The 23,512-nt window shown below is 46.5% G+C and overlaps 1 protein-coding gene across 4 annotated transcripts in view; it reads left to right on the top strand.

Moving 5' to 3' along the window:
- The window catches only part of SYT17 (synaptotagmin 17), a 49,017-nt gene that overhangs the window by 14,998 nt on the left and 10,507 nt on the right, over positions 1–23,512 (top strand). Inside the window, exons 2-7 of one of the 4 annotated variants that reach the window (XM_040574594.1) lie at positions 109–126; positions 1,495–1,643; positions 6,672–6,820; positions 7,232–7,851; positions 19,175–19,295; positions 20,103–20,258. In XM_040574594.1, coding sequence (XP_040430528.1) covers positions 109–126; positions 1,495–1,643; positions 6,672–6,820; positions 7,232–7,851; positions 19,175–19,295; positions 20,103–20,258 — 1,213 coding nt within the window. Of the gene's footprint in view, positions 1–106; positions 127–1,494; positions 1,644–6,671; positions 6,821–7,231; positions 7,852–19,174; positions 19,296–20,102; positions 20,259–23,512 lie in introns of those variants that run through there. The other 3 variants (XM_040574596.1, XM_040574597.1, XM_040574595.1) reach the window with 3 other exon arrangements.

The raw sequence follows: 23,512 nt of genomic DNA, 5'->3' as shown, positions 1-23,512 counted from the left end.
TGGGGCACGCCGTGGCAGAACATTTGAAGTTATTTGAGCATTGCTAACCTGTTTTTGTCTCTTTCATTTTGTTCCCCTTTGCTTCATCATGGATGTCTAAAAGGACAGTTGGAACCAATAAATGAGGTGAGTTAATCTGATGATTCACTCTCTGCTCTGTCTCCTCGCTCCATCCTGAGGGGATTGTCTCGTATTTTCTGACTCTTTACTGATGTCCTAGATATAAGTAATGCACCACATTCTGGGCTGGTAATTTTTAATTTATTTTATTTTTTTTGCAAGGCTCGGATATTGTTTATGGAAAAACTGTTTTACTGGAGCTTGAGAGATGTTCCTGTGGAGTCTTCTCTGCAGACCTGCATTCCCAAGAGAAATCACACCCTTGGTGCAGTGTGATAGCGCCCTTGTACCAAGTACTTTTGCGGGATATCTATGGAGAAATGCTCACGCGCTTTATTTGTTCAGCTTCTAATGAACTTTCCAAGTTCCCATGCAGTTGTAAAGTGATTCCACTCTGGATGGAGACATGCTGTGCCCTCACAGCTGTGTGTCCCCCAGGACCACAGACCGATGCCCTTCATTGGCAGTGTCCTGGTGCCGCTCAGTAAGGCCTCTTGCTGCAGAATCAGAGCTGGGATGGGTGGGAAATGGCCTTAGTTTGGGCTTTCTGCTCCGCTTGAAGCAAGCAGAGCTTTGGAGCAGGAGGAAGGCTGCGGGGATGGTGTGGGCATGGTGCAGCATCTGTCTTCCCTCCGATGGGGCGTGTGATGGGTTTGTGAAAGCAGAGGAGCACTGCTACAGGAAATGCTACCGGTGCCGCCCTGGAAACCTCACAAATGAAATACTTTTTTAGGATAAGTAACTTAAAAAAAAATCATTTTAGGTTCTTCATTAAGTTAATCGTCCTAGCAGAGGGGAGGCACGTGGACAGTATGCTTTTGCTAATCCATTTTGGCGGTGAATTTATTGGGCTGTAATGCTGTATGCGCATGGATCATATGAATATTACATGCTGATGTATCTACAGGGATGGAATGTATTCATGTTGCTATGTTAAGCTTTTCAAATTAAATAGACTCTTGCAGAATTAAGTTGGGGCTTTCACTTACCTTCTGGTTTAAATTCCTTTTGTTATACATTTGCCGATCTATTAGTTTGTTGATGTGCGTGGTAGAATAAGCGTGATTCCACTCCAGCACATTGTTACGCAATAGTGTTTTGCAAATCACCCTTTTGCCAACCTATGTAATAATACATCGCTACCAGAGGGAAAGTACCTGCCATGAATGCTTATTTTTCTGCCTTGTTATGGCATCCCTGAAGTTGGATTAGTAACTGCACAGCACTTGCCTGTTGATATAGAGGGAATAAATATAGTTCTTTATAAATAAATATGTGCTGTTGCAGAAACACAAACATAAATACAGCTGAATGTTATTTCTCAGTAGCTATTGATGGGTTGTAATCTTGTACTTTGGTTTCCAATGGCTTCAGGGTCTGCTCGCTAGAATCTCGGATCTCTTGCTGTGCCGGTGGACTTGTAGAAATTGTTGTCAGAAGTGTTTCGACTGTAGCTGTTGTCAAACAAATGAAGATGAAGTTGAAATCCTGGGACCTTTTCCTGCTCAGACTCCAGCCTGGCTGTAAGTTTAGATGCACAATCTCACAGCTCTAACAGAAGGGTAGGGCTGTTCAGCTGCGGTGGGAAAGTTGATATGAAATGGCGAGAGGACTTTCAGAGTCAGAGGATGCCATATCCTAAGGAAGGGTCTCCTGCTGAGGGTGGAAATGTAGGCTACTCAATGGCAAGGTATAAACCAGCAGTCCCATTAGCTCAAATAATAACGGGAATCTGTAAAACACTTTCTGCTAGGTAAAACAGAAGTTAGCTTGTAAGTTAGCATAGCAAGCTAATTGTTGGGTTGGCATCTAAAGATGCTTTTCTTCCAAAGTCCTACTTCCTCTGCACATGGACCAGCCCTTTGGAGCACTTTAGCTTAGTTGAAATGCTGATGAGGTTGTTTCAGAAAATTTTCTTATTCTGGCATTAAGGTGGTTATAACCTAGGAAGATGAAAGGAATACCTCATATGAGTTCTAAGGGGAAATCCATCGAAAGGTTCAATTAGCAAGACCTGATCTCTTATGTCACCTTAGTACTTTTCAAGATTTCCTCTTGAATCAGTAAAGAACGAGAGTGACAACACTGGGCTTTACCTGGTGCTTTGGCTGGTGCTTTAGCATACCTAATATAAAGAAAGGCAGTGATGTCTTCCCCATTTTACTCCCTCTCCTTGGGGAATCACAGAGGTGGCTGTGGAGGCTTTAGTGAAACCAGGAAGAAAATAGAGGTCTCCAGTATTTTAATGCTGGCTCTGTCTGCTGGGCTGGGCTGTCTTCTGCGAGGGCAGATGACTTGATAGAGATGGCTAAACCTCACTGTGTCCAGAAACTGGGGCACAGGAGTTGCCCAATTAGCACATCACACGATGCTGAGATGTTGTGCCTGGGCACTAAGGCACTCAGTTAATTTCATCCACTCTGTTAGGTCTGGAAGGTCTGTGTGCTGTGGCTGCACGAAATAAGTTGTCTCATGTTTAAATCGCAGTCTTGTCTCTATACCTTCTTGAATCATGGTAGAATAGGATGGTAATTAATACTGAAGCAATAAAAATAGAAATGCTCAAGATGTGTTAGAGTGGTTTTTAAATTTGGAGCAGCATATTTAAGAGTCTGATATATCCCCAGAAATGGATTCACCTGCAATTAGTGGGAAATGGAAGCAAAATCAATGCTAAATAGGAAAGCATTTGGGCACAAGAGAACACAGTGATGAGGTAGCAGTATTGGATGTAGAAAGATTGCTGCAGAAACAATTACATACCTGGGAACAAGCAGCCAGGCTTGGTGCGAGAGGGTGCTTCAGAGCTGCTCAGCTCTGCTGGGGAGCAGAAGGGACACGATGGGCAGGTGGGGGGTGTCTGGCCCCGTGGGTTTGGGCTGCCGGCTCCTTCTGTCTGCCTCCAGGGCACTGTCAGCATGGAGGTTCTGCTCCTCTTGTGGCCTTAAAACTCAGGTGTGTGGTGACTTTGTGGATGAGCTGGACTTTGCCACAGGCTGAAAACACAGTGACCTTTGGACTCACAAAATGCTGTCTCCAGCCTGTATTGTTTTCTCCCAGTCCTGCTCTATCTGAAAGCCTTGGTGGTTGGTTTCTTGCAGTGTCCAAAATCAGAAGGCAGCACACTTAGGAAAAAAAGCCCGGTTCTTCAACCACATCATGCTTCATGCTGCACTTACTGATGGACCTAGGACCCCCCAGCCTGGGTCACATCCCAGGACTGTGTCTTTAGTGTCACATCTCTCCTTCCAGCTTCAGGCAGCCTGGTACAATTAGGGTCTCTCTGCTGTGCTATAGCAGTGAGAGAAGGCAAGTTCCCAAAGCCAGTGCCTGGGAAGGGCAGGCAGGAGCCAAGTAATTGTGCTTGGAGTGGAGGCATGGATGCTGTCATGCCTTAGGATGACTGAATCACCATCTCCTCTGGTACTACTGTAAATCTCACAATCTCTAAGTGTGGCTGTTGACACATGTTGTTGTAGGGCTCTGCTTGCTGAAGAAGGCTGCTGGCTCCTGCTCCTCAGCAGGGATGGACCCAGGGGGGTGCCAGGAAGGATGGCGATGCTTTAAGCTTCTGGGCTGACCTTGCTGGAAAGTGGTGAGGCAGCCCCAAATGACTGGGGTGAGGAGGTGAGGAAGGAGCCGAAGAGATGCAACTGAGAGGAAAAGGAGAGAGGAGGAACTGTAGGGAAGCAAGGGTCTGGAAAATGAAGAGGAAAGGAGAGTAAAAGGCAGGAGACAGAAGTGATGTATTTTGTTTGCGGATCAATAGGAGGGCTGCACTGTTTGTGCATGTGGATTTAAGGTGGAAATGATGTTGCGCAGCCTCGGCTGGCGTGCAGCTCACAAGTTGAAGGTCTTTACTTTCATTTTGTTAATCTTACACTTTCCAATCTCCTTATGCATTTTTGGAGGTAGGAGACAATGTCTGGGGTTAGATGTGTGAGCAGAGCAGGGGCTTGGAACTGGTCTCAGAATAACGTGTTTAATGGGTGTGTTTTCAAAGTGCTCAGACATCCGTATATGCTAGTTGATACACACACACACTCTTTTTTTTTTCTAAAAAAAAAAAGGCTTTTAGATTCAATGGAAACCTCTCAAGTGGAAGATGGATTTGATAACACTATTCTGCATTTATATACATGCATTGAATTTGGGAGCAAATCAATTTATTATATTCCCTGCTCACAGACTGCAAGTGTTTTAAAACCAGATCCAGGTTTTCTGCCGAGATCTTTCATTGTTGCCACTTCTTCATGCACCCAGGATGCTGATACATGGAGAGTGCAGTTTGATCCTTCTCTACCTCCCCACTCAGTCCCCAGGGAAGAACTGATTTTATGGTCTTCATTTGCTTACTTAGCAAACACCTGAATGCCTGTGCTTGATAGCCTGTCCTTTGTGTTTTGCCAGAGGTTTTCCCTTTGGCAGCTGTGAGACACCTGATGTCCTGGAAATTCAGGAGGGGACTCTAAAGCTGCAAGCTGAAGCCTTTCCTCCTGGGAGGCTGTTGATTTTTCTCACTTCCTGCATTTTTTATAGTAGCCTCCAGTAGCAACTTAATAAATAAATAAATAAATAAAATCTTACTGAATTGAGGCTAATTGTATTGACCTGAATGCATGGTAGCTGCTGCTTCTTGTTTCACAATGAGTGCTTGCATCCCAGTCCTTGCAAAAATGGGCTGGGAAGGAGGGTGTATGTCGGCACTGCCTGTTATGGAGTATTCTCCCTAAAAACCCAAAGATAAATGCTGCACACTCTGTGAGATTAAATTGAAATCAGAACGCGACTCCTCTTCCCAAAGGCTCTGATTAAACAGAAACAGAGCTGCTTTAACCAGAGCCAAAGTTTATTTGAGGAAAAATTATTGTGGCTCAGTAGCAATTTCCTTACTAAAGGTCATCTGTACGTTATTAACTCACTATTACGTTTACCCATTGTAGAACATCTTTAATACCTCTCTTCCTGATTCCCTTTTCACCCTGCCTTCTCCTCATTTTGTGCATTTGCTTCTCAAACACAAAGATGTCCAAATGCTACATATGATTGTGCAGACCTGCATTTAGGCATGAAAAAGCTATTTGTGTTCGTAGTGCTGATTGTATGTCAAACTGCATGGTGTGGATTGCCTTTAATGGGCTGCAGGATTGTGCAAATACTGCATGCCCTTTTTAATATAGGGTTTTGTTTTGATTCCTAGATTTGATTTGATGTGATTTATTTTTTGATGTGGATGAGTTGTATGAGTCTGGGTTGGTGAGTATTTGCATGTACGCTAGATCCTGCTGGGAATTTTGTGAATTTGGATAAGAAATTCTAGTTTAAGTCTATTTTATATTCAGGGGGCCTTTTCTATGAGTTTCCAACTTTTTTTTTTTTCCAGAACATTTTTATTGCTCTAGTTCAGTCATTGATTGCTAGAGCGAATGATTCAACATACTTCATTTATACCCAGCCTGGCCATGAACATAGGATGAGTGAATCAGGAGCAAGACTCGAGCAGTATTCCCCTTGCTTCGCTCATTTCACGCTGATGCTTTCCTCGTGATCTGCTGCTACTTTTCTGAGTACTCTGTCTCATGGATTAGTTTAGCATGATGGTTTACATGTCTCATACCATTGCTTGATTTCATTTCCACCTGCAGATTTCTAGCAGCGGCTCGCCTCAGAAGGTGCAGCTGGGTTACTGCTGGCTCTTGCTCTTCTTCCAGCCAAAGCTGGGAGGCCCTGGCCCATGGTGCAAACCACAGCAGCTGTGAGAAGTTGAGATTTTTAACTGAACTGCTGTTATAGATGAAAACTAAGCTGAGATGGGAATTGTATGCAGGCTTCTTTATGATCCAAGTCTCCTACTGAGTCTTCTCAAGGATGCTACAGCTCTCACTGACATTTACTTTGTTAGTGAGATCCTGCTTACTTCCCTCTGTCCCTTTCCTCCCTCACCAAGACCCCTGGGCAGTAAAATTCCTGTCTTTTGAGAGTCACCTCTGGTTTATGGAACCAGTTATTTAATAATATGTCAATAGATAGCTGTTAATTAATCCTACTTATTGAGTTTTGAAACCTTGGTGTTGTATTGCAAAGTAATATTTTACTCAGAGAGGGATTCGGGTGTCTGAGCATGGTGGCTCCCATGCTAGTTATTTCCTGGTGATGGCCATGCTTCCAAAGGGTAGCTGTAGATTTACAGCAATATTATTGTTATTAGGACTCATGTTATTAGGGCTTTATTTTTTCTTTTTTATTTTCCTCAAAGATGAGTTTAGTATTGCTGATTGAGGTCCAAGTCACACGTGCCTCTGTAGCCTGTGTCACGCGCTGGTGCTGATATGCTCTTGTTTGAAAGGCAAGCAGAAAGATAAAGCATCTCCCTTTTACATAGGCATGTAGTCAGTTGCTCAGCCTTTTGCTTGCCAAATAGATGTGAATGAGATACCCTGCGGCATCCAGGGATGTGCACACAAGATTAGACACAATATCTGAATACATTTCTATTCTGTAACTAGCCCTTTTACTGGGCTGAATCACCTAAAGGTCTCTCGTTATAACAGGATAAGCAGCCAAAATGAGGACAAAGATGGAGACTCTGATAATACAATCAGTGAACTGCCTCCCACTCTTCAGGATGTTTCCCCTGACAGAAGGCGGTCATCTTCAGATGCATCACGGTCCACTTACAGCCTCACCAGGCGGATTTCAAGTAAGGTCATCCTTCCAACATTAATGTAATTCTTGTGGAAAAAAAAATAATCAGAGTGTATTGCCTGCTCTTTCATCTCTTAGACAGGGAATCAAGTAGAGCTGAAGATACATTGATTAAAATCTTATCCTGCTCTACAGGAGCACAGTGGAAAGGGCCGGTCCTGTTTTTCTTGCTGAAACATATGTGTGATTAAAATGGACAAGGTGAAAAATTTGTAGTTGAGGTTGCGCTGCAGCATAACTAAGGGTACTGTTAGCTGTTCGCAAATGTAACGGTGAAAAGTCCCACTTAGCAATGTTTGCTGTGCAAGGCATTGCACGGATACAGAATAGCTGGAACAACAATGTGACTTGGGCCTGTAATGAACTGAGTTTCTAATAATCATTTTTGTGCATTTTTCTCATTTAGGTTTAGAGTCGAGGAGGCCAAGTTCTCCATTAATTGACATTAAACCTATTGAGTTTGGAATAATAGGAGCCAAGAAAGAAATAGTTCAGCCAACTATCCTGCGGAAAACCTATAGCCCGGATGACTATTTTAGAAAATTTGAACCAAGACTGTACTCTCTTGACTCAAATAGCGATGATATGGACTCCTTAACAGATGAGGAAATCTTATCGAAGTACCAGCTGGGCATGCTGCACTTTAGCACTCAGTATGACCTGTTGCATAATTACCTAATAGTGCGAGTCATTGAGGCTAAGGACCTGCCTCCCCCGATTTCATACGACGGCTCCAGGCAAGATATGGCTCACTCCAACCCCTACGTGAAGATCTGCCTGCTTCCAGACCAGAAGAACTCCAAGCAGACCGGAGTTAAGCGCAAAACTCAGAACCCAGTGTTTGAAGAGAGGTACACATTTGAAATCCCATTTTTAGAAGCCCAGAGAAGAACTCTGCTTTTAACCGTAGTGGATTTTGACAAATTCTCACGCCATTGTGTTATTGGCAAAGTGTCAATGCCCTTGAGTGATGTAGACCTTGTGAAAGGCGGTCACTGGTGGAAAGCCCTTGTTCCTAGTTCTCAGGTAACAGAATTTATCAGATTATTGCCACGTTTTTTCTCACTTTTTTTTTTTTGTGTGTGTGTAGTTCCTTTGCTTGTTGGCAGTTGATACTATTTCTGATTAGTCATTGTCATCTTGTTAATACAGCATCTGCCGGGCTGAAATAACGTTGGGCCTGTAGCTGGCCTTGTAGCTGTTCTGCGGTGAGGTAGAGGAGCTGCCTTCTTTTATATTCAGAGGAGGTGGAGTGACAGAAGATCTATGTCAACTCTAATGAGAACAAATCAAAACTGCTTTGGAAATCTGCACCTTGTGGAAGATCTTTCTTGTCACTGCAGTGACCTGCATCTCTTCCCAGAGGCTGCAGTGACACTGTCCCAGCTGGGTTACTCCTGTGGTTGTGCACATGGAGAACCACTGGCACCAGTTCAGTAATGATCTGATGCAAAGAAGGTATATGGAAGACAAATCTATCCCAGAGCAAAAAATTGCAAGATAATTTTATTTGTGTCATGTCCCTGAAGGAAATTAAACTTGCCATAGATTATATCTGATGTACGTGGCCTGCTGCATGCTTGCAGGTTTGGGTCTGCAGTTTGGTTTGGGTGGGATGGGAGAAGGTTGCAGAGGGTCCTCTCAGGACAGGGCCCCGGGCAGTGCCACCTCCTCTGCAGCAAGGGAAGGAGTTCTGAGGTCTGAGCTTTGCAACCAGGACCTGCCCTTAGCTACCAGATTTGCTTTTAGCACCATCACCTGAAGTGACCAATTAAAAAGCCAAGCCAAGAGCCAGGCATGGGTGTCCTACCTGTTTGTGCTAAGGATGGGAGTATCGCTGAAGGTTGGTCTAACATGGTTGCCCCTGTTTGTGTGTCACCAACTCTGGGAGTGCATTTTCTAGGCCTTAGAGCCTTCGCTGAATCAAAAACCCCATGTGAACACTGACAGTTCACAGTTCCTTTGATTTTTGTGTGTCTACGAAAGGATGTCATAGCCAGAAGTGTTGGATGAGATGAAGGACAAATCATTGACCTTGCCTCTGTTTTATAGTGAGGCTGAGAGCATGATTTGAAATGGGAATTGTCATCAGGTGCTGGTGGGAAGAAAAGCAAGCCAGGCAGCGTTTGTGTGCAGTTGGTGAGGTCTCTGCCCGGCTCTGGGCGCACAGTGACTGGAGAGAGCTTTGTGCTTCCTCAGAGCTCAGGGAGAAGAGAAACAAGACCCTGATAACTGGAGGAGAGCTGTCTGGATTTGCTGGAGTAGAAACAGTGGCGTTATGGGATTTGCCAGGACATTTTTTCATGCAAAAAGGAAAGATGTGAAAATTGAGTGCAAGTGAAAACCGTGGGCTCCCTGGTGTCTGTGCTGGGGTCTGCTTTGCATGATGGTTGGAGAGGCAAGGGCAAATGTGCATAAGGAAAATAAACAAGAGCAGATATTCTTGGGCTCCCCTCACCACCTTTTTTCCCAAATGTTTGTTCATGAATGCACGTGATTTTTTTTTTTACTTTTTGGTACTAGTGGCTCATCATGGGCTCAGCATTGATGTATCTGAGGACAGAGGTCTCTTTGCATCCCTCTTATCCTCCCGTGACTCATGCCATGTGGCCTTGCTATTTATTTTTTTTTCTTTGCCTTTGCATGACAAACATGTCTCTGCATTTTGCATCTCTTTATTAGTAACCTGGAGTCACTGCACAGCTAATGCCTACCCTGGTTTGCCAAGACCATCTCAGCCTTCACGTGCCTGGCCTGGAGCCAACCCTTCCTCCGGCCTCTCCAAAGTTTCAGTGAATGCTGCTGCTGCTTTCAGCAGTGCTGTCTGCTCCAGCAGGATTTCAGCTAAATTATTTATGCAGGAATTGGCATTTTGATTTTTGTAAAATTAAGGAGAAAAAGAAAACTCCCTGTGAATGGACAGGCTTAACCTTACAAGACTTTTTCCATAAGATAGCAAGCAGATAAAGTCAAATCTTAATTTAACCAAAAAGTCCTTTGCACCTTGGTTGGATAAGTGCCTTGTTTTGTGGCTTTAGTTAGGTGTTTTCTCATATTTCCTTGTTCTTTCTGGCTGGGCACTAGCTAACTGGCAGACTGCAAAGAGAATAGCAGTGCTTGTACTAGGACATCCAGGGAGGATGTTTTATATCATTTTTCCATGTTTTGTCACTGATAAGGTTTTAAAGCTCATTGACTAGGGTTCATTTTCTGCTTGTGCAGATTAAAGATAAAAGCATCGATCAAAGGGTTAAAATAAATCCTGGAAGCAGTAAAACAATAAAGCTTATTACTTTGAAAATCTGCATTTTAATGCCTTTCAATAGCAGTAATGCTTAGGCTAGAAATTTGTAATTTTTATTTGCCAATTGAAAGATTCTGCCTTTGACATGATAGATCTGACATGTTGACTTTTTTTCTTTTTAATACTTCTCTTCTTTTTTTGCTTGGTTAGTTGTGGGGCTGCCTTTATTCACTTCTTGTTGACTGAACCTGAGGCTGCCCAAGTGCATTTTGTGTAGTGAGATCAGGATAGACTGGGACAGAGCAACCCACCGCCGCTGGTATTTTCTTTTACAGAAGGTATTGTGGGCTTCCTGAGAGCCAGACAGAGCCACAGTGGTGCCACCCTGATGATTAGGTGATGAAAACTTTCTGGGCTGGGCTGGCTTGCCCGGGGCGGTGAGGCTGAGCAGCAGCTGGCAGCAGCTCCACCACCAGTGATGGAGCCCGTGTTGAAGAAAGCTTTGCAACAGGTGCCTGTAAAACCAGCCACAGAGGAAGAGAAAGACAGACAGGCGTAGACGAGAAATGTAGAGATGGAAGACAGAAAATATGTGGTGTTTTTTTTGTTTGTTTGTTTTTTAACTGGCATTTATAGACAGAAGCGCGTTGAGATGGAGGGAAGTGAATGCAGGCAGCAGGAGCTGAGGAGAAGGGGTTTTGATTCATACCAATGGGGTGGGATGGGACAGGGTTTGCAGAAGAGCAGGGAAAGCAGCTTAAATGGGCTCAGCTAAGATAACCATCTGCTTTGCTACCTGGAAACCATTGCCAAGGTATATGCTGATAGGGCAGGTGCTGAGCCCTGGTCCCACACTCACCATGAGTCCCATCAAGTCCAGAGGTGGGGTTGTGTCTCAGCACAGGACCACAAATGGGGTGCCAGCAGAGTTTTGGGGCACGCGGTGTTGGTGGGACAGGTGGCTGTCTCCCAAACTGAGCCATGGTCCAGCTCCTGCAGCAGCAACTCCATCGGCTGCACTGGGGTTGGACCAGGATAACCACCTGCAAGCCACACAATGGTGTGTGCAGCTCACGGGTGGGCACAGGCACGGTGTGTTTGGTAGCAGAATGTCTCCATTACCCCCTCACAGAGCTGCTCATTAACAGACAGCCTAAAAATTACCTTGGGTCTAGCCAGTCAGATGAACCGGACTGCTCATCATACCAGGATACATACAGTTGTTATATCAGGAGCATATTGTGTCACCAGAGAAGCTGAATATGGGCGAGCAGCATGCTGTCCTCCTGAGGAATCAGCACAAGGAGATACTCAGTGCTAAACATCAGGTGAAAGACTGTGCCTGTACAGAAGCACTTTTTGTGGTTTGGAAAGTGTGTGCAGCATTTGGTGGGATTGTGTCCAAAGCGGAGGCACAGGTGGGCTGCTGCCCAGTATATGATCAGGGCCAGCAAATACGCAGAAGGTCTGACTCCTTGTAGGAGATGTCAGTTTAGGTACTGCCAAATTCGTTATCCCTAGTAGTTCTGGATGACTTTTTTTTCTACGATAATTAGAGTGTTTCTAAAGTGCAGTAGCTGCTCACAGAGGAGCATTGAGTCCAGTCCCCATAGGAACGCTCTGCGCTCCTTAAATATCCCCTTAAATGTGTGTGGCTTTGCTTAATTACCATGAATGAAGTTGGCAGCCCTTGCCGTGGCTGTGCTCAGATTCACACATTTCTCTGTTAAGATTAATTCCAAAACACATGTTCAGGACCCCAAGTTTTATTGACATATGATTCATTTCTCTTTTGGCAGATTTGAGTAGGCAGGAATAAACGTTTTAGACCAGCAGTAATGAGAGCTTGGAGATCATTCTGCAAAAGAAAAAAACTTGCGTGGTTGTAGTTGGGGAAAATAGCACAAAAATTCCTTCTCCCCTCAAATTAAGCCATTTATATAATAGAGGGGATAAGTATTGGACTTGCTTTTTTAACTTCATACTATGAGAGCAGCAGAGTGACAGTCTTTTAAGGAGCTGTCATCTTTGTCCATTCAAAACAGCATGTGCTGCACAAATAGCTCTCCTGTGGCAGGGCTCTACACTTTTTGATTCCCATCTCAGGGATAAGCCTACGGCAAGCATTGTACTGTTGTTCTTACCATGCCTTGCTTGGGAAGGAAAAGCAAGAAGGGAATCTGAAATTCAGGTAATGATTCACTTTGGGGCAGTTCTTTTGCACATTACCTTGAATTGTGGCATGCAGGCGGGTGGCCCTGGCACGCTGCTTGGAGCCCAGCAGTTGTGCCTGCACCACGTTTTTTCTTGGCACTGACACTCCTGGGCTTGCCCACTGCAGTCTGAGAAGGAGCCATCCTTGGGGAACATGCTATGCTTTGCGTTTGGTAGCACAGGGTATTATTAAAAAAACATGCCAGCACACATCTCTCATACAGGCGTAGGACAGATGGAAAGGTGTCCGGAGACTTTGTTCAGAGAGCCTTGGTGCAGTGTTTGGTTCAACCTCGTGTGTGTCGGCATGGAAGGGGGCTCCATGCTGGGAAAACGGAGTTGCAGGAAATTAAATATGGAAGTGAACATTGTCAGGGTTTTTTCCTTTTTTTTTTTTAAAGCTGTCCAGAAGCTTAGCAGCTGCTTAATTAAAGGGGTGATGCAGAATCACTGCTGATGAACGTGGCTTGGTTATGTATATCTACTTGCTCATTAATGGGATGCTGAAATCCAGCTGGTGGTTTGCCCGTGCCTGGCTGGAGGCAGGGTCTAGAGAGCTACCACCACCCTTGGGTGCCTGGTGCTGAGGGACGGTGGCGGTGGCCGTGGTGCAGCCTCAGCAGCAGCACAGCCGGCTCTGAGGTCTTCACGCTCCCCTCCCAGCTGGCCTTGTCTCCTGACAACACTTCAGCTCTTAACCTGTGGTTGGTTGTAGTGTTTTGGCCTATGGTTTTTTGGCCTATGGTTTTTCTTTGTATCTTTTCTCTATTTTTTTCCCTAGGTCCATTCCAGATACATTTTTTTTGGTTGGTTGGTTTCCCCCCTTTTTGAGTCTTTAAAGCCCCAGCACTGGGAAGTTTTTCTTCCTGAACATTTTCTCTTTTTGCCCTCATCTGTCTCTTCTGCTTCCAGCTGTCACCTCAGTCACCTCCTCCCTTCACCCGTGTGTCAGTCACTCCTTGCCCTTTCTGCAGAGGACCGCGATGCTGCGGGGATTATTTTGTTGAGGAGGAGCCCAGAGGAGGTGCTGGTGCTCCCTGCAGGAAACCTTGCATCTTGTGCCCAGAGGCTTTTTCATGAGAGAGGCAAATCAGAGATACCTCCTCTTGCAGTTGCTGGTGGGAACAGGTGGCAGGTGGCCGTTCGGCTCCTGTTTCAGATTCCCAGATGGATCCTTGCTTTATGGCTGAAACGTCAGGGCTGTTTGACTCGTACAGCCCAGGGATCCGGATCAGAAACAGTCCTTCCTCTAGGGACGGGTCCCTGGCCCTGTGGGCAGTTCCCCTCACACTGCCTCCCCATGTGAGGTGAAAATGAGAAGCTGCTTCTCCTCGCTGGTGTCATTATAGAGGATGCTGATGGGTCTGGCAGAGCTGGGGGAACTGCTCCAGCCACAGCATTGCTGCAGGTGCCACGCAGAGAGCAAACACCTGCGAACCTCCCTTACCCTGAGGTCTGTGTTTACGGAAGCAGGACTTGTGCCACGGCTCCTCTAAACACGCCGTTCGTGAGCTGCTTTTGTCCTGTTGCCAGAAAGCTCAAAAGTATCAGAGAACCTCGAGATGGGCAGTATCTCCTGGGAGGGTGGGTGGGAATAAACGGTTTCCTCATGGCCATGTGAATTTGCAAAGACTTTAGAAAGGATTTTGTGACTCTCTTCATTATGTATCTGCTCAGCCTCTGTTACACAGGTAACATTCTTCTCCATTGGTGTGTGTGTGTATATATATATATGTCTATATATGTATATATGTGTGGGTATATATTTCAGGTTCTGGTCCTTAATAGCCCAGCCTTCCTGAAATAATTGCTGTGTGTCACGGGATGCTGTAGAGAGCCTGTTAGAGCAAACTGTTCTAAGCCATCAGTTTTCTGCTGTGCCTGGAGGTATCATCACAGATAACCTTGAGGAGGAAAATCAATCTGAAACTTCATTAGGAGCGTTGCATAGATGTCTGTGCTGATGTAATGTGCTCTGGTTCCCGTCGGGAACTGGGGAGAGTTTTTAGCTGCAGGATTTTGCTGGTGTTGTAGCAGTACGAAATGAACAGCTGGGGGGGTGGGGGGGCTGCGAGTAAGGAATTGCCCTGATCCAAACAAGATGTGCAAGTGGCATTAATTAAAAACTCTTTTTCCCTTGGGACAGCCTTGTTGTGTTTCAGAGAGGACAGAAGAGGGAAAAAAAATATATCCTTTGTGTGTTTGGTTCAACCCAAGTAGTAAGGGTAGAAGGTTCTGGATCAAGGCAAGCCCAAGGCTGGCTGTGAAATAGGCTGTGGAGGGGAACAGCCAGGAGTGAAATGTAAATGAGAGCTTCAGGAGAGTCTCAGACATCTAGGCTTGTGTCACTTAGGCACCTAATCAAACAGGAAATTGCTTTCCCAGGGTCATCTGGGATCTCGGCACAAATCAGCACGTCATCAGCATAATAATGGTAACTCAACCATGCCTTTGCGCAGCCGTGCCTGAGGGGCACCTCTGCACATTGTGTTCTGTGAACATCTTGTGTTCACATAGGCAAAACCAGCAGCGTTTCAGTTTTCCGATGCAAAGACGGAGGAAAAGGAAAATTCAGACGCTTCCCCCCCTGCCATGACCAATGTGCCGGTGACACGTCTTGCGCTTAAGCTCGCATCCCTCTCTTCTGGGCTCAGCCGATACACGGGTGTGAGATTTGGGGAGGCTTCGGTGTGCCACAGAACAACAGCCGTACTGCTGTGCCTGGAGTCTCCCCAGGAAAACATGTCTTGACGTTATTCTTGCTGATAAAAATACCTATAAACAGCATGGTGGCCACGGGGGTCAGTGGTTACGGCAGCGCAGTGTGGATGCCCAAGCTCAGCAGGTCCGTGTGCTGGAGGAGCACCCTGGCCAGCCCTGCGGGCCCCACCAGCCACATGAGGCCTCTACATCCATGCATCCATCCCGGAGCTGGGTCTCCTGCCCGTCCTGTAATGAGAAGGGTCCTTTTTGTCCATTGTCCAGAAGCTCCCCAGTTATCTCTGTTCTGCCTGCTGAGCACTGAGTCCTTTAAGCAGCTCCTCTGCCTACATCCCCATTTCCCTGTCCAACACAAAGCGTGCCATCAGCATGCCTTAGTGAGGCTGTCACATCAGCAAGGGCACACCTGGTGTGAGCTTGCTGGGGAAAGAGCGGGGAGCAAAAACCTGAGGAGGTGCACCTCCTTGTGCCTAGGGCTTCTTGGAGCACCCAGTTGGGTCCTTGCCTGTTGCTTAACAATGACTGCAAATGACAAGTGACCAAAGAACAGGGGAAGGCTGCTGAGTGTGGTTGGGCATCACAGGGTGGAGGTGCTCCTCTGATGTTCTGGGGAGAAATGCATGGTAGCTACCAACCACAGATGTTTTCTTGTGCGCTTGGTGTCCCCCTGGCCACTGTGGCAGGATCTGAGACGTGTTTCCTAGATCATTGCAGCTAAAGTAGAAATAATGTGTTTGTAGGATCAGAGGCAGTTCACTGCTTGAGTTAAGTGCTTTTAAAGGTCTGAGTCACTCGGGTTTCCTTCTGAAATCACCTTTTGTTATCACCGGGAACACTTTTGTTGTTCCGCCTTGCCGTGGGGCTGCTTTGTTTTTGAGCACACTCATCCTGCCGTGGTCTTTCTGGGCTGGCTTGTACCTTACTTCCCCTAAGATAATTAGCAAAAATCTGGACACACTTGAAAAGCAGCAAGAGACAGAAGGCACTACTGGGATTTGGGAATTTAAGCCTGAGCTGAGACTCATTAAAGCCAGTTGTAGTCTTCTGACTTCGTTGGATCACACTTACAAAATATAGCATTTTATATCTCTCCTCACTCAAATTTATGCCCAAACAGTCAAAAAGGTTCTTGCAGAGCTGCCGATATCCCTGGCAGATTGGGTCCTGCTGAAAATCAGGGATTTCGCTTTACCTTTCCCCAGCAAGGTCTCATGTTGGGCAGCACCATGGTGCTTACATTGCAGGAGCTCTTTGAATAAACTTGGCTTGGCTTCAAGGGAACCTAGCCTGATTTTTGTGGGTGTAAAAAATGGAGCAATTTTGCTCCCATTGGCACAGACCCTTGGGGGAGACCTGCGTGTCCCTGCTCAGCCTCCCCTCGCCTCCCAGGGAGACCCCTTCCTGCAGCCTCTCCTTTGGCCGAGGAGCCTCTTAATTCCTGCACGTCTTGGTTAAGGTCCACAGGTTCCACCATGGGTGGGTCCAGAAGTAATTACCCCAAATTTTAACGTGGATCTCCAGCACTCTAAGTTTGAGGTGATCTGAAAAGTCCTACCTTCCTGCCCAGTGTCAGCCTGCCTCCTGGCTGTGTCAGGAGCTTGATATTTACAGGCTAAACTGTTTGACTGTCTCTTCCCAGCTGGTAATAGCATCACTAATTAGTTTCCTAATTTGTGCTGTCTAAATGTACCTGAATTTCTAGGAATTAAAGTCTGCATGGAGCCCAGCACAGCAGTGAATGCGAGCAGAAAACAAGTCTGGATGCATTAAAAATGTTGTTGGTGTTATAAAAAAATGAGCTGAGGTTGAGGGATATCTCAGGTGGATCCTGTTTGTGTGCTGTGGGTGCTGAGTGCTTCGTTAACCGTGCTGGTAATAGATTTTACAAGCCAGGTGTGAACTTTGAGATTAACCCTTGTGGTTTGTTAGCCAGGAGGGGGGAAGGAGAAGTCATCCCGAGTGACAGCATCAGGGTGGCTTTGTGCTGCCCGTGGGCTCCTGGCCAGGTCTGCTACCATGGTCCTGCTTGGGGTCACCATTCTCAGTGATAAATGTGTCAGAGGTTTTGGGGGAAGATCAAAGCAAAGATGATAGAATTGGTCATTTAAATTACCTTGCGTGTGATGCTGTCCTAGATTCCTAGATCCTTACCTTGTGCTACAGGTGGGCACAATGGTTTGTTTAGGTGTGGCTTGACCTTCCAAGGGTTGTGAGCACTGGGTATGTGTTGGGTCAGGTGCTGGGAAATATATTTCTGATTGAAATAATTGAAAATAACATATTTTGAAGAGAACTGTGATGTGGGGCTTCATGAAGGCTGATGGAAGCAAGTTGCCTTCCGGGAAAAGCACAAGTACTGCAGCAGCAGCAGAACGGTTTGCAGCACATGGTGAATAGGAGTCCATGTGCTGTGTAATCACATCCTGCCACGTAATGTAACCCAAGAGATGCTGTGACAAAAAGAGTTAAGGTTAAGAAATCAGATGCTTTTTATGGCATGGGAGAGAGGCTGTAGGAAAGGTGCAGAGGTGCCATCAAGATGGCTGGTTGGGGGTTGATGCTGCTGGCGTGGCTTTGGGACAGTTAAGTGTATGAATAGGGCACGTGGTTTTGGCTTAGGATCAGGCAGCCTGTTGGCATATTTTCCATAGAAGGCAAATAAATAAATAAATAAATAAAGATTGTATTGCATCGGAGGTGCAGGGCTTCCTCAGCCTGCCACCTGCTCCTGCATGCCGAGAGCATCCTGCTGCCTTTGCCGGGAGTAGTCAACGGGAACAGAGGAGACAAAATGCCTGGGGGAGAACTTTTAATATGATTACCTGACGTCAGATTTAGTGCTGGGCTTGTTAGGCGAGGAGCCGAATGGCCAGCGGGCAGCAGGAGCTGCTGGCGTGCTGCCTTCCTGCCAGGCAGCGGGTGCAGCCCCGCGCCATGCTGAGGACCTGGGTGCCTGGAGAGAATTTGGGTGCGCTCGTGTTCACAGCTCTGCCTGGGATGGGCACTGGCTGTGCTGACCCATCTGCTGATGAATTTGGTTCTTCAGGCCAGCTCAGGTTGTTGCTGTGTCTCAGAGCTTTTTTTTCTTTATTGCCTAGCCAGTCACTTTGTGATTTCTGTAATCTAATATTTGGGGCACCGTTAAAGATATTTAAGCCTTTTGCTATGATTGCAGTACCGCAGCAGCTCCTCTTCTCCTGTGAGCGGGCGGTGGCGGTCATGTCTTGGCTGGGCTTTGACTTACACTGCCATGGGGGATGCAGAGCTAGTGCTGGGCTCCTGCATGGACCTGGGACAACTTTGAAGGAGCGGTGACCGGCCAGGGCAGGTGGGTGTGCTCTGCACCTCCAGCATTGCTTCCTTGTGCTTATTTTGCATCCGAGAACAGCAGCATCTCTGAGCCATGTCGTGCTAAGGGGAAGAGGTTGTTCTGTGCTGCCATGTCTGAGGAGCAGTGCTTTCAGCTCTCCGTATTTATTTATTTATTTATTTTAATTACTGTTTTTAAGCACCATTAAGTGAAAGGAAAGGAACAGCTATATTCAAGTGAAGAGATGGCTGTGATACAGCCTGACAAGAAGCAAGGGCAGGGTTAAGCTGGGCATGCAGCAGTGCATCGTGCTGTGGTCTCTGCATAGGACAGAGCCAGGTACCAAGGGGACATCTCTGGATTTCTTCATGTGCCCCAGGGATGCATTAACCATCTCCTGCCTGAACCACACCTGAAGCTCCCAGGTGGCTGGTGGTGGTCCATGGGGGCTGGGGAGGGAGGAGAAGGCCTTCTCCAATGGGGTCCATGTTGTGTGCATTAATCAGGAGGTGAGGCTGATGGAACTACAGGTAGTTCCACCTAGAACTACTCAAAATGAAGGGGGGTAGAAATTACTGACCCTGTATTCATTCCTCCTTATAGGTCCTCTTTGCAGTGTCTTCTGAAAAGCTGATGAGAGGTCAGAGGTTTAAGGAACAGATCTTTGTCTGGGGATAGTATTGTTTCTTGTTTCTGCTCAGCACAAGATACCACCAGATGGTTCTTGGTTGCAGCTTAGAGTGTGACTAAAATTTGTTTTTCAGGCACTCAGGCAAATGGGCTTTATTTAATTTATCTTCCTGCTCTTTTCTTCCCCTCCAAGCTTTGTTCTGAATTTCCACATTGCCTTTTCCCTGTAGAATGAAGTCGAGCTGGGGGAGCTGCTGTTGTCACTAAACTACCTACCCAGCGCAGGAAGACTGAACGTGGACATCATTAGAGCAAAACAGCTTCTTCAGACAGACATGAGCCAAGGTTCAGGTAAAGGGCAGGGTATTTCTCACATTACTCATGCACAGCTTGTATGTACTTCTAAAGCAGATCGGCAGCAAGCCTGCAATTTGGGTGGGGACCCAAGAGGGTTTGGATGCTCAGTTCCTATTAATAGAAGGCACCAGATATTCATTTTATATGTATAGCTACCAATAACCAGTGTCCAGAACACCTACCCTGAGCAAAAATGGAGAGTATGAATACCTTCATCTTGCTTAAAGTCAAAATCTCTGACCCAGAGCGAAGTGAGAAACCAGGAGCCCAGCTTACCCCGATGCTTCGTGCTGAAAGGCAGCCCATTTAAGGCTGTGCTCTGTTTTGCAGGTGCCAAGCACTGCATGAATGTTAATATTGCAGTGGTTTTATTTAGGGTAACTAGCTGCTCTGGAGGCGATGTTCAGTTTTTACAGTGTCCATGCGTTGTTCCCTGCTGTTTCTGAGCTGGTAATTGCTTCATGCACATGTCCTGATGGGTTTTTGCCATGCTCCCTGCCCCAGCCACTGCTGCTGCCAGAACATTGGCATTTTCCAGAAAGAGCAGTGCTTTTGGTCTGAGTCAAGGCTGTCATTAATTGTGCTCAGTGTGGTTTCGGCAGGGAGCACTTTTAAGCCAGCTGCCCGACTTTTGTCTCTCCACTGTGTGGCGGTACAAGTCCTGCTCCTTTCCCAGTGCCATTCTCCAGCGTGGTCCAGCCCCACTCCCGCATGCCCAGCTGTGCAGAACCTTCCTGAACCAGAGCATCAGCTCACTGCACCAGTAACTTGCAGCCTGTGTTTTTTTCATATTTTTGTCAGATCCCTTTGTGAAAATTCAGCTTGTTCATGGATTGAAGTTAACCAAAACCAAGAAAACCTCCTGCATGCGAGGGACCATAGATCCCTTTTACAACGAGTCCTTCAGCTTCAAGGTTCCACAAGAAGAACTGGAAAATGCCAGCTTGGTGTTCACAGGTAAATGTGCTGCCGTTATTGGTCTAGCATGGCCTTGGTTGTCTCCGAGGTGAATGAAGAAGTAGTTGCAGGTGTGCAGAGGAACCCGTGCAGGGTGGTGCCTGTCTGGTAACTGCTGTGCAAGGGGCAACCAGCGCTGGAGTCTCCAGGGAAGCTCAGTCAGCATGCTGTCTTCTGCAGCAGCCTTTCCCAGCTGAAGGCTGGAGCTGCTGGGGAAGCGCCATGGCTGTTCTGTGCTTGATTGGTGCCATTGGGAACGGTTTTGTGCATTAATTATACTTCTTGGCAGTAGCCAACTTGACATAAAGTCAAAAATTGGACAAATGAGAGAGGAGCACTGAGTGATCCTGAAGCCCAAGCATTGGCAAAGATAACTTTTGCCTGGGAGATTAGACAGGTACAGGTGTTTGACACTGATATCACCTCTTTCATTAGTGGGTTCGTTCATATCTCTGTTTTTGAGAGGCTGGGATTTGGGGAAAAGCCCGGAGGAGCATCGCAGATGGGGTCCCCAGACCTCGCAGGTGCTAACCTCACATGAGAGCTCTGCCAGCACTGGAGATGCTTGGCTTGGATAGGAATTATTACTTTATATTGGTTCTGAATCTCTTATTTTTGTTCTCTAGGTATGAAAACGTTCAGTAGATACTGGCACTTGGGTGTGCTGTTCAGAGCCAATGTAGCACAGCATGGGGATGTGCTGTAGGCTGGGAGTTGGGCAGCTCTGGTAGAGCTGAGACAGCGTTGTGGACCTCCAGGCAGCGCTGCTGTAGAGACCGCTGTGGCTGATGGATTTTTCTGCTGCTCCATGGAAGTGTGGGACCCCCAGGAGGTGGTGGGTTTTCCTCCCACAGCACAACTTCACCGCAGGTGCCCAGGAGCTGGGTCCAAGTGGTGGATTTGGGGACATACCTGCACCCTTGGCCACTCTGGGTTCCTGTGCTTCCCAAACCTTTTTTTTACTTCTATTTTTTATAGCTTTCCACCCATTACTCACTGTCTTTTTGAAGAAGAGAAAGGAATCTGCATCTGAAAGAAAATATTTTGAAGTATTTTCTTACTTTATTTCTTATGTGGCAGATACAGGTGTCACAGCCTGCACACGAGCCTAATTCCAACCCATTAGCTTGTTTCCAAACGTGTCATAGCAGAAGTGATGCTGATCAGTGATTTAAATCCTACCCTTCATGTACGAAAATTTCCTCAGCAAAAAGCCTAATCAATCACTGCTTTGCGTGCACATCGCTCTCAACTGTACCTTTCATGTGCAGTGATGAATTTGTTCTTGGAAGCTTCTGTCAGGTGTTCACGTGACAGATGTGAAATACTCTTTTTCTTTGTTTTCCCCTTTTTCTAAGAGAACAACAGAAGGCAAACAGTATCAGCTCTGCGCAATCAGGGAGGATGAGTGGAATGCAACGCTTCTCGTAGCAGCTGATGAAGTTGGCATTGATGCGTGGATGCCTGATTTATTTTACTTTTTTGTTGTTGTGTGCAAATGGATGTATTTTAAAATAAGTCACTTGGAAGCTAGTTGATTCATAACCATACGTAATGCAGCCGGATCTCAGTGGCATGTCTTTTAAGTGGCACTTTGCTGTTAAGTAACACAGTGCTTGCTTTGAAAGTTGCAATAAATAATCCAGAAATGTCAATGGCAGCTCCAGAGCTGGTGAGGAGTGCACAGAGGAGCAGTGGGGCCAAGTTCTTGTCGCTGCTGAGGGATGATGCGGGCATGGCATGGCTGTGGGCATCGTTGCTGCAGTTGGGACTCTGTTGTCTGATGGGAGGTGAGTGATGCTGTGACCGTGGAGGTGGCCGTCTGAATGAGACGGGAAGGGATCAAGCAAAGAGACTGCCCAAGGTCATGCAGCAAGTTGAGATCAGCCTGAATCTGTCATTCCAGGAGAGACCAAAGCTCCATGCAGCTCTGTCCTGTCTCCAGCAGTAGCTGCTAGCAGGCACCAGTGGGAAGAGTCCAAAAGCCAAGTGTGTAGAGATAGCTCAGGCACTCTTGGGGTTTGTGGGCGCCAGAATAGAGAAGTGTCACTCACATCGCTGTGTTTACAGTCTTCTGCTCGCTGGTCTGCTGCGAGCCTCCTGTCCGGTTAGCAGAGGAACCAAGACCTGTCCCATCATGAGGACATTTGAGGAAGCCTGCGCAGATACCTGTGGCATCATGGGGATGTCGTGGTCCTGGGGACGTAGTGGTGGTGAAGGCTGAGAGCCACGTTCAGTCTCTGTACACTGGTGGAAGTGTGTCAGCAGCAGGGACCACGGCACTGATGGGTGGATCTTTGTGGTTTTAGTGAAATGAAGGTCCCGGGGTGGGGAAGGCAGCATTCCCCACGTAGCCTGCTCTTGGCACGTTGGGGAAGCCGGTAAAGGGCTTTGGGATCTTCCATTACAAGACAACAAAGAGCAAATGGTTGCCAAAGCAGAGGAGCTCTCCGGACCTCACAGCATGAGGAGCACAGCTCAGGTCTTTTTGGTATTTTGTATCTCTACAAAGCAGGAGCAGAAGCCACATTTTTGCTCTAGGTTGTTTTGTTTTGTTTTGTTTTGCTGAAATGGTGGTTCTTTTTGTTGTTTGTTTTGTGGGAGTTGATGTTTATTTTTTTATTTTTTCAATCCACAGCTCTAGTCCATTAGGTCAGTTAATTAAATTTGCTGTTGAGTCAAAGTCCAATTGAAAAGGAAAATAATCCTGCTTGAAGGGTGGCTGATGATGCTTTGAATGGATAGGGAGCTGCAAAAGCTGTTGCGGGAGCCAGAAATCGAGTATATCTTCAATAATTTAAAGGAGCCCTTTTTGTGGCTTCATATTTTGGACCCAGTCTGCAGCTGTCTTTATATTGGCTTGGCTTCATTGGAAGGCAGTGGAGCCGTGCCAGTCCCTATCAGCTGGGGCTCCTGCCTCCCTGTGTAGCTCCACCGCAGAGTGATGCGCTATCTAGACAAAGTATGATGATTATTTTTTCCGTGGTGATGGCTTTTTTTTTTTTTTTTTTTTGTCTTGAGTAGACTGTCTGGCTTTCAGTGCACTGTAATAACAATTTGTGCATGTTTTTCCTGTGGCTTTCCCAAAGACAGTGCATGCCAACCCTGAAAATGGGCAGCTCTCTAAAAGCCACCTCTCTGCTGTTTTCCTTGTGGTGTCCTGTCCTTTGGACTGACCGTGGGGTTGGAGTATAGCTTCTGTGGGAGACAGGCAGTATGCGCCTCCAGATCAGGGCGCACAAACTGCCTTAGCT

Source organism: Cygnus olor, chromosome 15 (genome assembly GCF_009769625.2).
Source record: "Cygnus olor isolate bCygOlo1 chromosome 15, bCygOlo1.pri.v2, whole genome shotgun sequence".
NCBI lineage: Eukaryota > Metazoa > Chordata > Aves > Anseriformes > Anatidae > Cygnus > Cygnus olor.
The sequence above is the reverse complement of the archived record's forward strand: the minus strand, read 5'-3'. Positions and strand labels throughout refer to the sequence as shown.